Source organism: Ursus maritimus, unplaced genomic scaffold, assembly GCF_017311325.1.
Source record: "Ursus maritimus isolate PB19 unplaced genomic scaffold, ASM1731132v1 scaffold_12, whole genome shotgun sequence".
Classification (NCBI taxonomy): domain Eukaryota; kingdom Metazoa; phylum Chordata; class Mammalia; order Carnivora; family Ursidae; genus Ursus; species Ursus maritimus.
This window is the reverse complement of record NW_024423564.1, coordinates 1,714,690-1,727,991: the sequence shown is the minus strand read 5'-3', so window position 1 is coordinate 1,727,991 and position 13,302 is coordinate 1,714,690. Positions and strand designations below refer to the sequence as shown.

The following is a 13,302-nucleotide window of genomic DNA, read 5'->3' as shown; positions in this document are numbered from 1 at the left end:
GCCGCGCTCGGTGCTGTGTAAGCTGCTCAAACTACAACTCCCGATAGGCTTTGTTCTCCAACTGCGTCACATAACCTCCGCTCCGGCCCGGGCCCTGCCCTCTCCCCTGCCCCCACAGTCCAGAAACTACAACTCCCAAGAGGCTCCACGGGGCCCAACCGTCCGTTTTTTTCCCCCCGCCCCCGGCCTCCCGTTTACCCCCGCCGGCAGCTCTGTGGCGGACTCTGGTCCCGCGGGCGGCGGAGCGGGCGCGCGCGTCGAGGGTCGCGCGGCTGCTGAGCAGGGCGAGCGCGCGCGAGGAGGGAGTGGAGGCGTAGGGGGGCGGGGGTACGGCTCGCTCGCTCGCAAGATGGCGGACGAGGACGGGGAAGGGATTCACCCCTCAGCCCCTCACAGAAACGGAGGTGGCGGCGGCGGTGGGGGATCCGGGCTCCACTGCGCCGGGAACGGCGGCGGGGGAGGCGGCGGCCCGCGGGTCGTGCGCATCGTCAAGTCCGAGTCCGGCTACGGCTTCAACGTGCGGGGCCAAGTGAGCGAGGGCGGGCAACTGCGGAGCATCAACGGCGAGCTGTACGCGCCGCTGCAGCATGTGAGCGCCGTGCTGCCCGGGGGGGCGGCCGACCGGGCCGGGGTGCGCAAGGGGGACCGCATCCTGGAGGTGTGAGTATCTGGGCTGCCCGCCGCCCCACCCCGCCCCACCCCCTCCGGCCGTCTCTGCATCTCCCTCTACCCCTGTCGCCTTCAGGCCGCACCGTCCCCCCTCCCCCCTCCAGCCCCTGAACCGGTGCTCGGGACTCTGTTCCTCTCAGGCCCCGCACCTTCTTGGGGTTGACCCTTTCACCTACCCGCGCCCTGGGTTTTCGTGACCCGCACCTCCCTCCTGTAACCAGTCTACGTCCCTGCGCCCCCGCTGTTTTTACCCCTGCCCCCATTCTTCTCCCTTCTTTCCTGCCCTTTTGCTTCCCCCCCGGGCATGCCGCTTTCTGCACCTCCCTGCCCTCCTAATGGACTTCTGCCCCTCGCTGACAGCATCTCCTTTTCTGACCCGGCCCCTGCCGTGTCCTCCCCAAGTTCTCATCTTTAGCATCGTAGTTTGTTCTCCACTGCTGCCGTCAACCCCCATGGACCGTCCCTCTGTCCTCTAGACCGAGTAGGCAGGACCTGTGATCGGCTCCCACTTTTCCTCCGGGAATATCATCCCTCCACTACACTCCTTTTGCTTTCCTTAGTTACCCTCTCCTGTGGTTAAGCACCCCCTGCATTTTTCTATCCTGCCTTGTGTCCCTTTCCTCCCCTCCCTTTTGGATTCACACTCCCAAGAGTGTACCTCCTTCTCTGACCCCTGCTTGCTTGCTTTTGGTTTTGTTTTTGTTTGGTGTTCGGGGACGGTGTCTTGGACACTGGAGTTTCTTTACACTGTTGTCCCGTATTACACCAGGCTTTTGAACCTAGTGTCTCCCATCTCCACATCCCTCTGAAAGCATCCGTATTCGGCCCCCCCCCGCCCCCCGCCTTCACTTCTGCACCATACTCCTGCTTCTTTTTAGTCAGGATTATGGTGGAGCTCTCCTTCGTTCCTGCTTGCCCCCCAAACTATACCCCTCTTTTGGGTCTTTGACCTCTTTACTTTTTCCAGGCATGCCCTTTCCATTCTCTCTCTTAGTTTATCCTGTTGTGATCCCACGCTCGACCTTATCCTATTCTTTATCTCCTCCAGGCTGCTTTCCCTTCTCTTTTTAGGCTCCTGCTGCAACCCATTCTCTTCCCTACTGCAGCCCCTCCCCCTTCATACTCCTCGTCTTTACCTCCCCACTGCATCCCTTAAAGCTCCAGCAGGATGCTGCCCTGCCTTGCAGTTTCTGTGCAGACCTCTGCCACCACTCTCATCCAGGTTTTACCTTGGTGGCTTTGTACTTTTGTATTAAAATTTGTGTAGTGATTGCTGGTTGACTGGTAGGTGGTATGTGCTCTCATAACCTCCATTCTCCTCAGCAGTCTTCGGTCCTGTATCTCTTGCCTTTTTACTGAACCTTATTTTTTCACACTTTTGCCCTGTCCCTTGTACTTGGATTTGCCCTCATGACGTCTTTCTCATTTTTAATAAATGTTATTTTCATTATAATTTCCACAACCTTCAGTCTCTCCTTTAGTAAAACAGTAGGTTTGCTCAAGGTTTCAAAGAGGTTAGTATCTTGAGGGTCTGGCCTATAGAGGAGTCCATTCCTTTTAATTTACCTTATGTCCCTTGCTCTTATCCTTGACACTCTTACTCTGTGGAATTCACTCATTCTGTTGCCTCTTACCTTCCACCTGAAGAAAGAGTAGCTCACCAAAGTAACTGTTTGGAACTATTAAACCTTCCATGTATGCTTTCTTTTTCCATTAATGTTCTATGTGCTCTTTTCTTATTCTCTCGTGATACGTTCTTAATCTTTGGGGGCTAGGGCATTCAGATATAGAATGCAGTAGTGACCAAAATTTTGCTTCATACCTGGGCATCTAATTCTTTTCTTTCTAGATAACTCGGAATCTGTGGCTGATGTTTCCTTCTGATAGAAGCTCTTGGAATTGTCATTTTCCTTTCCCTTTGGAAGTTAACTTTGGATCCAGCTGTTTATTTTTAAATTTAAAATTGAAGTATTTATTTAAAATTATGAATTTATCATAAAGTTCTAAGTAGTTTACTCTTTATAAGAGCTAAAGGAACTAAACCAAAAATAATTCTGTAGATGACTACAGCTAACATGATCAACCATTTCAAATATATATGTATATATATATCAACTAACATTGTTGGTAGCTTCTTGCCTTTATTGTGATTTTGTAACAGAGTCTAGACATAAATTAGGTACTGTAAGGGAGACCTCCGATGATCCCCTAGGACAGGTGGAAGGACTTGCCTCAGGTCCGTGTTCCAGTCTATGCCCATTCCTCCTTCGACAGAGAAAACACTGATTTTGGAGCATACTTGGTGGTGAGCAGAGACTCTGTCTTTGAAATGACCAGAAAGTGGGCAGGACAAAAGAATGCTCTTTACTTAGAGAAACTTACTCTGAAAGGTTGTGATGATGAGACTTCTTCCTGGCAATGGTTTCTCACCTTCCAACTGTATTTCGATTTCCAAATTCTGTGAAGCTTCTTTGCAACTATTGTGGAAATGGTGATAGTTGCAACACAGAGTCAAGCAAGTTGGCAAATTCTCTGAGACCTCAGCTATACGGTCTCTTTCCTTCTTCCAAAGTCTGCATCTTCTCCTTAGGTTTTCAAGTGAGAGGAGGAAATTAGCAAACAGACATGATTCTTGAGGGATATCTGTGTCTGTTACTTGTTTTGATTTTGGTTAGGTTGATGCTAATTTCCCTAAGGCATTCTTCAGGCAGCACTCCTTAGAGCTTTTCTTTGTCTCCTACAAGTTCCTTAAGTCACCTCTCTGTTGTCCCAGGAAAGTTTTGCATGTTATTGAAGTGCCAAAGTGGGGTCAGGGTTAGGCATAGGTAGATTATTACTGTGTGGACATAGTTTGCGTGAAGACCTTGATGATTGCTGTTTAACTAAGACTTGTCCCTTTTTTAGACGCTTTCCTCCTATACACAAATTATTCCAATTTTCATATATTGTAGTCATTTGGACAACTGAGTTGTGGAAAGAACTGAGTAACTTTGAGATTTAAGGAATTAAAAGCTTGGACAAAAGTAAGAGCATTGGCTTCTCTCTATTTCTTTTAAAGTTTACCTTACAAACGCCCTGTCCTGATTGAATCTTAGAACAGTCATTAAACTAAATTCAGTATGGTTCAGTTTGTCCTTTCTCCCTTCAAAAGCAACTAGATTCTAACCGGTTTGGAAAGAGTCATGTTACAGGGCTTGGTAGTAGGTTGTGAACAAGCCCTCTGGGCTCTAAATTTTACTGCAGATGGAAAGTTTTGTACTAGCAATGTTAATCTCCACCTTGTAATTTTTCCCAGTGTAACATATATTGAATGTTTCCCTTTGATGTGTATATACCTGGAGGGATGCTTTCAATAAGTAGAACCAAAATAAATAGGTCTTTGCACTAATTATATAGTATGTGAAGTAACATTTGACTTCAGGTTAATTTTCTTAAGGTTAAAGTATTTCCAAGGGCTCTTGATTGATTTCTTGAGAGGTGCCTTTAGGAGGGTTATAGTTGTGGTACCATCTTTATTTTTAAGGGATTAGGTTTATCTGTTGACTAGTTTGTTTTATCTCTTTGGTATTTGGGTAGTGTGGTCTTTAATAAGCATGGACCCCTAATATTGACGTGAAGCATTTAAATTCATGATATATTTGTACTGGATAGAGTATATGCTTTCCCTCTTCATAGCTTCAAGATAATATACCCATCAACTTTCCTTTGTTAACGTTACACTTGATCTTAGCCAAAAGACCAAGAAGCGATTCCCTTGTTAAAGTTAAACCATAAGAAAAATTAAAGGTATATATATATATTTGTTTATTGGGTGTTCATTTTAATAACTTAGGAATATATCATGGGCATTCTTTTTTTTTTTATTTTTTGACTTCATTTAATATTAAAGTTTGGACTAAAGAGGTTGCTGCCACAAGAAGTATTTTTATGAGTTAAGTGTGAGTCATTTAATGTTGACTGCCAGTACCTTCTCAGGAGCTGCTTTCTCAGTTGTAGGTGAATTCTCTTTGGCCAAGATTTTCCAGGTAGATTTTAGAAATGGTGTTTGAAATCATGGTTATTGATCAAAGGAAAATTTTATGGTAGTGATTCTTAAGCTTTAGTGAGAATAAAAATCACTGAGTATGTTTTTTAAAAGTGTGGATTCTTGGACTCACCCTTTAAGGGTTATGTATGATTCAGTAGGTCTTGCATGGGCTGTAGAAGTCTTTATTTTTCACTCCCTTTGCAACCCACATACCCAACCCATACCTGGAGCGACACTGCAGGTTCCAGGCCTTGAATTCTCAGTTCATCTTATCTTCGTGGTTATATTGAGAGTCATGAGCTAAGACTATACTAACAAATAGTGATTTGTTAGGCTCCTGAACTCCAGCCCTTAGAAAGTCAATTCAGTAAGACAGTGGACTATTATATCTGCTTATCTAGACTTTATTGAATCTTTCTAAATGTTGTAATAAAGGTATGTGGTGAAGAGTGAGGACAAGTTAATAAAATCATTATATCACTTTGCACTTTTTTTAAATTAAAGGTTTATTTATTTTAGAGGGGGGGCACGAGGAGGGGAGGGGCAGAGGGAGAGAGAACCTCAAGCTGACTCTCTGCTGAGCACAGATGCACGGCTTGATCTCAAGACCCTGAGATCATGACCTGAGTGGAAATCAGGAGTCAGACATTCAACATCAAGAGTTGGACATTGGGGCGCCTGGATGGCTCAGTTGTTAACTGTCTTCAGCTCAGGTCATGATCCTAAGACCCTGGGATCGAGCCCCGCACAGGGCTCCCTGCTCAGTGGGGAACCTGCTTCCCCCTCTCCTCCCTGCTCATGCTCTCTGTTGTTATCTCTGTCTCTCTCAAATAAATAAAATCTTAAGAAAAAAAAAAGAGTCGGACATTCAACCAACTGAGCCACTCAGGCACCCCTCACTTTGCACTTTATGTAGTGTTACAATTTGCATAGTATTTTTACATTTGATCTTCACAACAGCCTTGTGAGATAGGAAGAATATAAATTCCTTGAGGATAGGGACTATATACATCTGTGTTGTTTCCCTAGCCAAACGTCTAATGGCATATAGAAGGTATTATTCAAAAAATATTTGCTGAATGAATGTATGAGTATTTTTGTCCCTTTTTCATAAGAGAGGAAACTGGGTGTTGCGCTAACGAATATTAACCAGAATTAAACCTAGGACTTTGGATTCTAAATGCAGTGTATTTTCCATTTCTTTGTTTTCTCAGCTATTTTTGACTGTTAATATTCTTGACTGTTCTTGACTGAATACTCACTTAAAATTCTTAAAATTTAGTCACATCCCTATAAACTTGGAAAGCAGTTGAGCTTTGGTTCTGTTGTGAAATGTAACTGTCTTGTATCATTTTTTACCCTGTCTCTCTGATTGTTAAATTGGATGGGTGACAGGGAAAATGGCTGTTCGTTGCCCTTGTTTGTTGATATCTTTATTGGTTATCAGTGAGGAGAGCCTGACATAATCATAATTGCAGCCCCAGGAAGTACTTTTAATTCCCTAGGTAGTTGAGGTAGCAAACAAATAAAACTAAATTTGAAAATAGCATTTATCTTCCTCTTGGAAATCACTGCCACAACAGTGCTGTTATCACGAAAAGATCTGTTGTTAGTAACATGAAGATGTGTCCAGGTCATATAAATTATTGTGAAGAAGGCTTCTTTTCAGCCCCCACTGACTAGTTTGTTTCAGGTGAGGGTTTGTTACCATGCTCTCAAGGATAATTATTTTTTAAGATAAGTCCCATTGGGAGTAATTCTTTTTTTTTTTTTTTTTAAAGATTTTATTTATTTATTTGACAGAGACAGCCAGCGAGAGAGGGAACACAAGCAGGGAGAGTGGGAGAGGAAGAAGCAGGCTCCTAGCGGAGGAGCCTGATGTGGGGCTCGATCCCATAACGCTAGGATCACGCCCTGAGCCGAAGGCAGACGCCCAACCACTGCGCCACCCAGGCGCCCCCGGGAGTAATTCTTATGATAAGCAAAGAGACTCAATTGACAATCAGACACTTAAAATTTATGATTGCTGCCCTGTGCTTTGGGAGCATGATTTGTGGTGAGTTTATTTGTTAGATGATGGCATTACTGACACAGTGGATGTTGTAGGTTTAGGTTAGAGCCAGTTAGGATCATTCTTTTTGACTATCCACTATATAGATGATCTCTGTGCTTTACTTGGGCAGTTCTATAAAAGTGTATGTATGGGTGGTATACTTCTAGCCCCACATGTGGAAAAAAAATATTGAAGATTTTTTTTTTAAGTACGCTCCATGCCCAGTTGTAGGGCTTGAACTCACAACCCTGAGATTAAGAGTTGCATGCTCTACCAACTGAGCCAGCCAGGCGCCCCGAAAATATTTAGGTAGTTTTAAAATATTTTTTAAAAATTTGCAAGTCTCTGTAGGAGATATATTTTATATTAGAACCAATATAAATACAAAAACCCCACCCGAAGCAAGTTTCAGAAAACCATATTTAGTGTTACTGTGCTCCCTGGCATTTTTTAGTCTGTTCGGTATTTCAGAGTTTTTTGTTTTGTTTTTTGAATGCTGATGGTGAGCCACATTAATTTCATGACTATTAGGTTATGATCTACTGTTTGAGAAACAGTGATTTAGGGTATCACTTTTCTGGTGTTGGCCCACTGATATATCACCTAATCTGATTTTGCAATTAAGCGCAAACTATGTGTAAATTATTGTTAGGCCTGTATGAGTCACAGAGTCCCCACATCTCTGTCCTTGAGAAGCTTAAAACACTGTGGTGGGGAAAATGTATAGTTTACTGTGTGTAAAGCAAATGAATTAATGGAGATAAAGGAAAAACACTATGGAGTTTAAAGGAAAGAGTGAATATGGTTGAGATGATTGGTGGGTAGATCAGTCATAGAAGGCTTTTAAACTGTGATTGAAGGACAAGTGTAATTTCAGTAGAGAAGCGGGAAGGAATTTATAGGTTGAGGAAACTAAAGGGAGGAGGATATGAAAAGTTCTTGGGATAACAAGGAATCTAAAGTTGCTATTTGTAGACAGTTGTGCTTGAAGTTAGATCAAAAAGGTCTTTGAATGCAGTGCTACGAAGTTTGGATTCTTTTCTCTTTTTGAGGTCAGAATATAATTAAATGTGCATTAATACCTAGGACTCCCTGTGAATTTAGTTTTTATTTAATTATTTACCCGAAGAGGTTGAATAACTTCCAAGGCCAAGGAGGAAAATCACTATTAGAATTAGAAGAATTTCAGAGCATCTAGTCTCTTGGGCTGTCTTGTACTATATAAAGAAGGGAACTAAGAACAACTAAGCTCTAACACCCAGAGCTGGGAACAGCTGGTGAGGAGTTGGTTGCCTTTAATTTGTATGTGTTTTACCTCACATTCTAGTCCAGCTTGTCGAATATCCACTTCTCTTTCTAAGGTTTTTTTTTTTTTTTTAATTTATTTATGTATTTGGGAGAGAGAGAGAGAAAAGAGAGGCAGGGTGAGAGGGACAGAGGGAGAGATCTTCAAGCAGACTCCCTGCTGGGTGCGGGGCTCCATGCGGGTCTCCATGAGGATCTCACAACCCTGAGATTGTGACTGGAGCTGAAATCAAGAGTCGGATGCTTAACCCACTGAGCCACCCAGTTGCCACACTTTAAGTTTTAAATGAGTGTACTTAACTGTTGTGTTCACAGTTGATAAGTTTGATCCTTATATGCTGTAGGCCCACTGTGCTCTGCCCTATGATGTTCTGTTTTAGCTGTTCTAAGAATTCCTAGCTTGCTCCTCTGATTTGAAGATGCCTCCTTTAATTTAAATCTTTTGTTTCTGCATACAGCATATTGTTGGGAGTTGAGGGGACTGAAGACTGTAGAGAGACAACTTTAAATAAACTAAGGTTTATACCTGCCGTCTACCTTCTGAATGAAAATCCATACAAAGATCCTTGAATAAGAATTGGTGATGACCACAAAGTAAATTTTTGCTTTCTGTCAGTAATGTGAAGGGTACTTCAGGATTAACTTGTGTGATATGGTTTTAGTCATATGCTAGGTAGTATGTATGTAGTCTCTTATTTTTACTTAGTGTGCTCCCTGCTAACCAAGTAAGGTTCTCATAATAGTTGAGGAAGTACACCTATTTGCAAGGTATTAAAGTTGCAGAGTAAGGAACTGTATTTTGTTCTTATGGGTACTTCCTTCCATGAACTTAAGTTATTATGAAAACATCTTTTAAAAAAATGATTTATTTTTGCTTAAGCTATCTAAAACTGTAGAGTCTTGCGTCAGACCTCAGAGCAAAACTAGAATGACAGATCTATGTATTCTGTGGACTTGAAGCACAATTAATTTACTTCTCTTTGGAAAAGTACAGAGTGTCTGCAGAGAGTCAGCTGCTTGTGTGGATATTCTCCCAGCTGTGTTCAAGCAGCTGATTACTCTTAGAGAACTGTTCAAGGAGATTAACCAGGAAGTTGTCTTTTTCCCCCCAAATACTGCAGTACTTTTATATTTATATGTCTATCTGGTTTTAGTTATGTTTATTTAGTGTGTTTTAAAAATTGAGAGATTGATTAAAATAATTTTTGGCTATCTTGGAAAATGTGAAGGTTTTGGAAACTTCTTCCACTTCTTTTACTGATCAGTTTAATCATCTATAAAATTTGTAATTTGTAAAGTGTGTCATTTGTCTACTGAATACATCATGGGTTACTTACTTTTTTTTTTTTTTACGCAATATTACTGTCATTTTGATTTTGGTAGGGTTAAAAACTACTTTTTGGATCTGATTTCTCAAGATATGTAACCTGCATCTATCTTTACTTGGAAACAGCGATGAGTTTTGTTCTCTAGCTGGTATTTTGAATCCAAGGAAATGTGACACTTTTATGAGTTATGTGCTGGTAGATTATTTTAGATTTCCCTGCCCTACCCAGTTATTCTTCATATTGCTGATTCAGGAAAGGTCTTATTGTACCTTTCTTCTTGTTCAATGTGTTGAAATAGACCACAGCTTACAGAAACTATAGTCTGTGTTCCTCAGCTTCTGAGAGTAATTGCCCACATTTAATTTGGATTAAAGGGTGGTATTTGACTGCTGAAGGACGTATCCCTTCAAAAGTATATCTGTTGTTAACTGATTTTTATTGTTACAGATTTTTAAAAGCCGTCTCTCATAAATGAAGATATTTGAGCTGATACATCTGTACTTCTTTCTTTTCTTTCTTTCTTTTTTTTTTTTTTAAGATTTTATTCATCCATTTGACACAGAGAGAGCGAGCACAGGCAGGGGAAGTGGCAGACAGAGGGAGAGGGAGAAGCAGGCTCCCCGCTGAGCAGGGAGCCTGATGCGGGGCTGATCCTAGGACTCTGGGGTGGTGACCTGAGCCAAAGGCAGGCACTTAACCGATGCCCAACCGACTGAGCCACCCAAGCGCCCCCTACATTTCTTTCTATACACTCGTGTATAGTACCTCTTGAGAGTAATTAAATATTTAGGAAATAGGTATTAGGATTCAGGGTGCAGGCCTAGAACAAACTTACCAGATCACAGGAGGAGCCATGCTTTTAATCACATGTAGCAGTCCAGAAATAGTAGTGAAATAGAACTTTAAAAAAATTAAGATTCGATGTTTGGTAACTTGTGTCACTTACAATCTAAGATTGTTGATAAAGCTGGTAGATTTTATTCTTTAATTAACTTTCGCTGTGATCAGTATACCAAATTAAAAACATTTGGGGGTTGCATTTAAATTGGCCATGTAGGCAGTGGTTCAAAATACAGCAGATCTCAAACTCTTTGAGTTGGTGTTGGGAAATGATTTAAAACTGAATATGTTTGTTTACTGGTCAATAACTGAGGGAGGGATTCTCAGCAATAGTAGTGTACGTAGGAAGCTATGTCAGCCTAGGGAAACCATAGTGGCTACTAGCAACTTTCTTACCCCTATCTAACATTCATTACCCCACAGTATAAAGGAGTAATCCAGTTTTCACATCCAGCCTTACATTTAAATAGAACCACACGTTACTACATGATGATCAAATGTTTAAAGGCAAAAATTGAAAAACAGTCCTATCAAAACAAAATAAGTCAGTGTTGTATATAGTTTTAGCATCAGAACTTTCTTTAAGACCTTACTGGTAATTCTTTAGCCTCTGTCATGTGAGGGAACCCATTGTGCTTTAATTTTTTCATACTAAGTGTGGTGCATTTTGTTTTCATGAGGTGAACAGTATAATTACAATAGATTTTTCCCAGAATTCACATGAAATAAAGACTTGCTTTTTAAATGTCAGCATGTTTATTTCTTACCTCATTTTGCTATCCTTGGAGTCAGTGTTTATATTTAAAAATTAATAACAACAATTCGTTAATTTTATTTGCAACACATTTGAGTAAAAGAAAACAGCCTCACTTTGAAATTGCTTACGTAATTGAATGCCGTATTTTACTCTTAAGCATTATTTCTACTACCTCCCATAATAGAAAGCAAGATGATCACTAATACTAAAGTTTGGAAAATGTAGAGCTTGCATAATGTATTTAGTACTTCCCCCTAAACAGTGAAACCAGTATAAAAGTTAAAAATAAGGATTGGAGTTATGGAAGTGCATGAAGGAAAACCATTATTTAATGTTTTTCCTGGTAGTCTTAATAATTTTTTCATTCATTCAGGGAGGATTTTTAAAAATTTTTTAAAAGATTTTATGTATTTGGCGGGGGGAGAACAAGCAGGGGGAGCAGCAGAGGGAGAGGGAGAAGCAAGCTCCCCCTGAGCAGGGAGCCTGTTGCGAGGCTCGATCCCAGGATCCTGGGAACATGACCTGAGCTGAAAGCAGATGCTTAACCAGGTGCCACCCAGGTGTCCTTCGGGGAAACATTTTAATGAGTGCTTACTACCTGATGAACATGGGATTAGACACGGGATAGAAAGTTGAATAACACGTAGTCCTTGCCCTTAGGAAATTAGCTGCATATCCATTCCTCTACTGAAGGACATTTGGTTGTTTTAAAGTTTTGGTAATAATAGATAAAGCTTCTTTTTTTTTTTTTTTAAAGATTTTATTTATTTATTTGACAGAGACAGAGACAGCCAGCGAGAGAGGGAACACAAACAGGGGGAGTGGGAGAGGAAGATGCAGGCTCATAGCGGAGGAGCCTGATGTGGGGCTCGATCCCATAACGCCAGGATCACGCCCTGAGCTGAAGGCAGACGCCCAACCGCTGTGCCACCCAGGCGCCCCAATAGATAAAGCTTCTATAAACATCTGTGTGCAGGTTTTTGTGTAGACAAGTTTTCAGCTCCCTTGGGTAATACCAAGGAGGACAGTTGCTAGTTCAGGCGGTAAGAGTATGTTAGTTTTGTAAGAAGCTGCCAAACTGTCTTCCAAAGTGGCTGTACCATTTGGCATCCCCACCAGCAATGAAGGAGCGTTTCTGTTAATCCATATCCTTGCCATCGTTTGGTGTTGTCAGTGGTCTGGATTTTGTTCATTCTACTAGGTGTGTGGTATAAAATTCATTCTTTAAATTATAAAGTATTGTAATGTGTTAGAGAAAATTTGGAGACAAAGGAAAATAAAAATAATCCCCCATCCTATCATCCTAACGAAACTACTTTTGGTATTTTGGCTGTCTTTTTTTAAGGCATCTTATATGAAGTTGATTTTTTAAAATTAATACTTTATTTTCCAGAACGTTTGATTTACAGAAAAATCAAACAGAGTTCACATATATCCTTCTTCCACCTTCACCATATACTTTGTTCTTTTATGAACATCTTACATGAGTGTGGTCCATTTGTTTAAATTAATGAACCAATATTGATATGTTATTACTAACTTAAGCCCATAGTTTGTTCACATTTCTTTAGTGTCTAGTCCTAATGTCTTTCTGTTCCAGAATCCCATCCAGGATAACACATTGCACTTAGTAGTTGTGTCTTTTTAAGCTCATTTTGGCTCAGTCTTTCTGTTTTTGATGACCTTGACAGTTTTGGGTATTGGTCAGGTGTAGTATAGGGTGCCTGACTATTGGAATTTGTCTGATCTTTTTTTTCACAATTAGACTGGGGTTTTGTTTTTGGGGGAGGAAAATTATAAAGTACCATTTTCATTCGTTCATATGAAGGGTATGTACCATCATTATGATTTGTGATGTTGATCATCTGGCAGAAGTGGTGTTTGTCAGGTTTCTACACTGTAAATTTATTCTCCTCAGCCCCTCTCCCCTACTGTACCCTTTGGATAGGAGTCACACTCTGTGTGGCCTACACTTGAGGAGTGGGGAGTTATGCTCCCCTCCTCTAGAGTGTAGTATCTGTATAATGTAGTTAGAATTGTTCTGCATAGGAGAAGGATGCCTCTTCTCCCCCATGTATTAATTTATTCAGTCATTTATATCATTATGGACTCATGGATACTTACTTTATAATATGGGTTATATAATCCAATACCGCTTTATTTTATTGCTCCAGTTGTTCCAGCTTTGACCACTGGTAGGTCTTTCAGTCGGCCCCTGTGCCTTTTGCCATACCCCCCATTAATGTTTGGCTTGTTTTGTTTTGTTTTTGAGTATTTCTTTACTCTCTGGCACTACCAAAAGCTCCAGGCTCATGTTGTGTAT

At 41.2% G+C, this 13,302-nt stretch overlaps 1 protein-coding gene across 5 annotated transcripts in view; it reads left to right on the top strand.

Annotated features, from left to right (window-relative positions):
- Nucleotides 1-11: 11 nt before the first annotated feature.
- Nucleotides 12-13,302, top strand: part of SNX27 (sorting nexin 27) — a 65,093-nt gene continuing 51,802 nt past the window's right edge. The window contains exon 1 of one of the 5 annotated variants that reach the window (XM_040626748.1): nt 12-660. In XM_040626748.1, coding sequence (XP_040482682.1) covers nt 350-660 — 311 coding nt within the window. In that variant the 5' untranslated portion in view covers nt 12-349. The remainder of the gene's footprint in view (nt 661-13,302) is intronic. The other 4 variants (XM_040626744.1, XM_040626745.1, XM_040626746.1 and 1 more) reach the window with 4 other exon arrangements.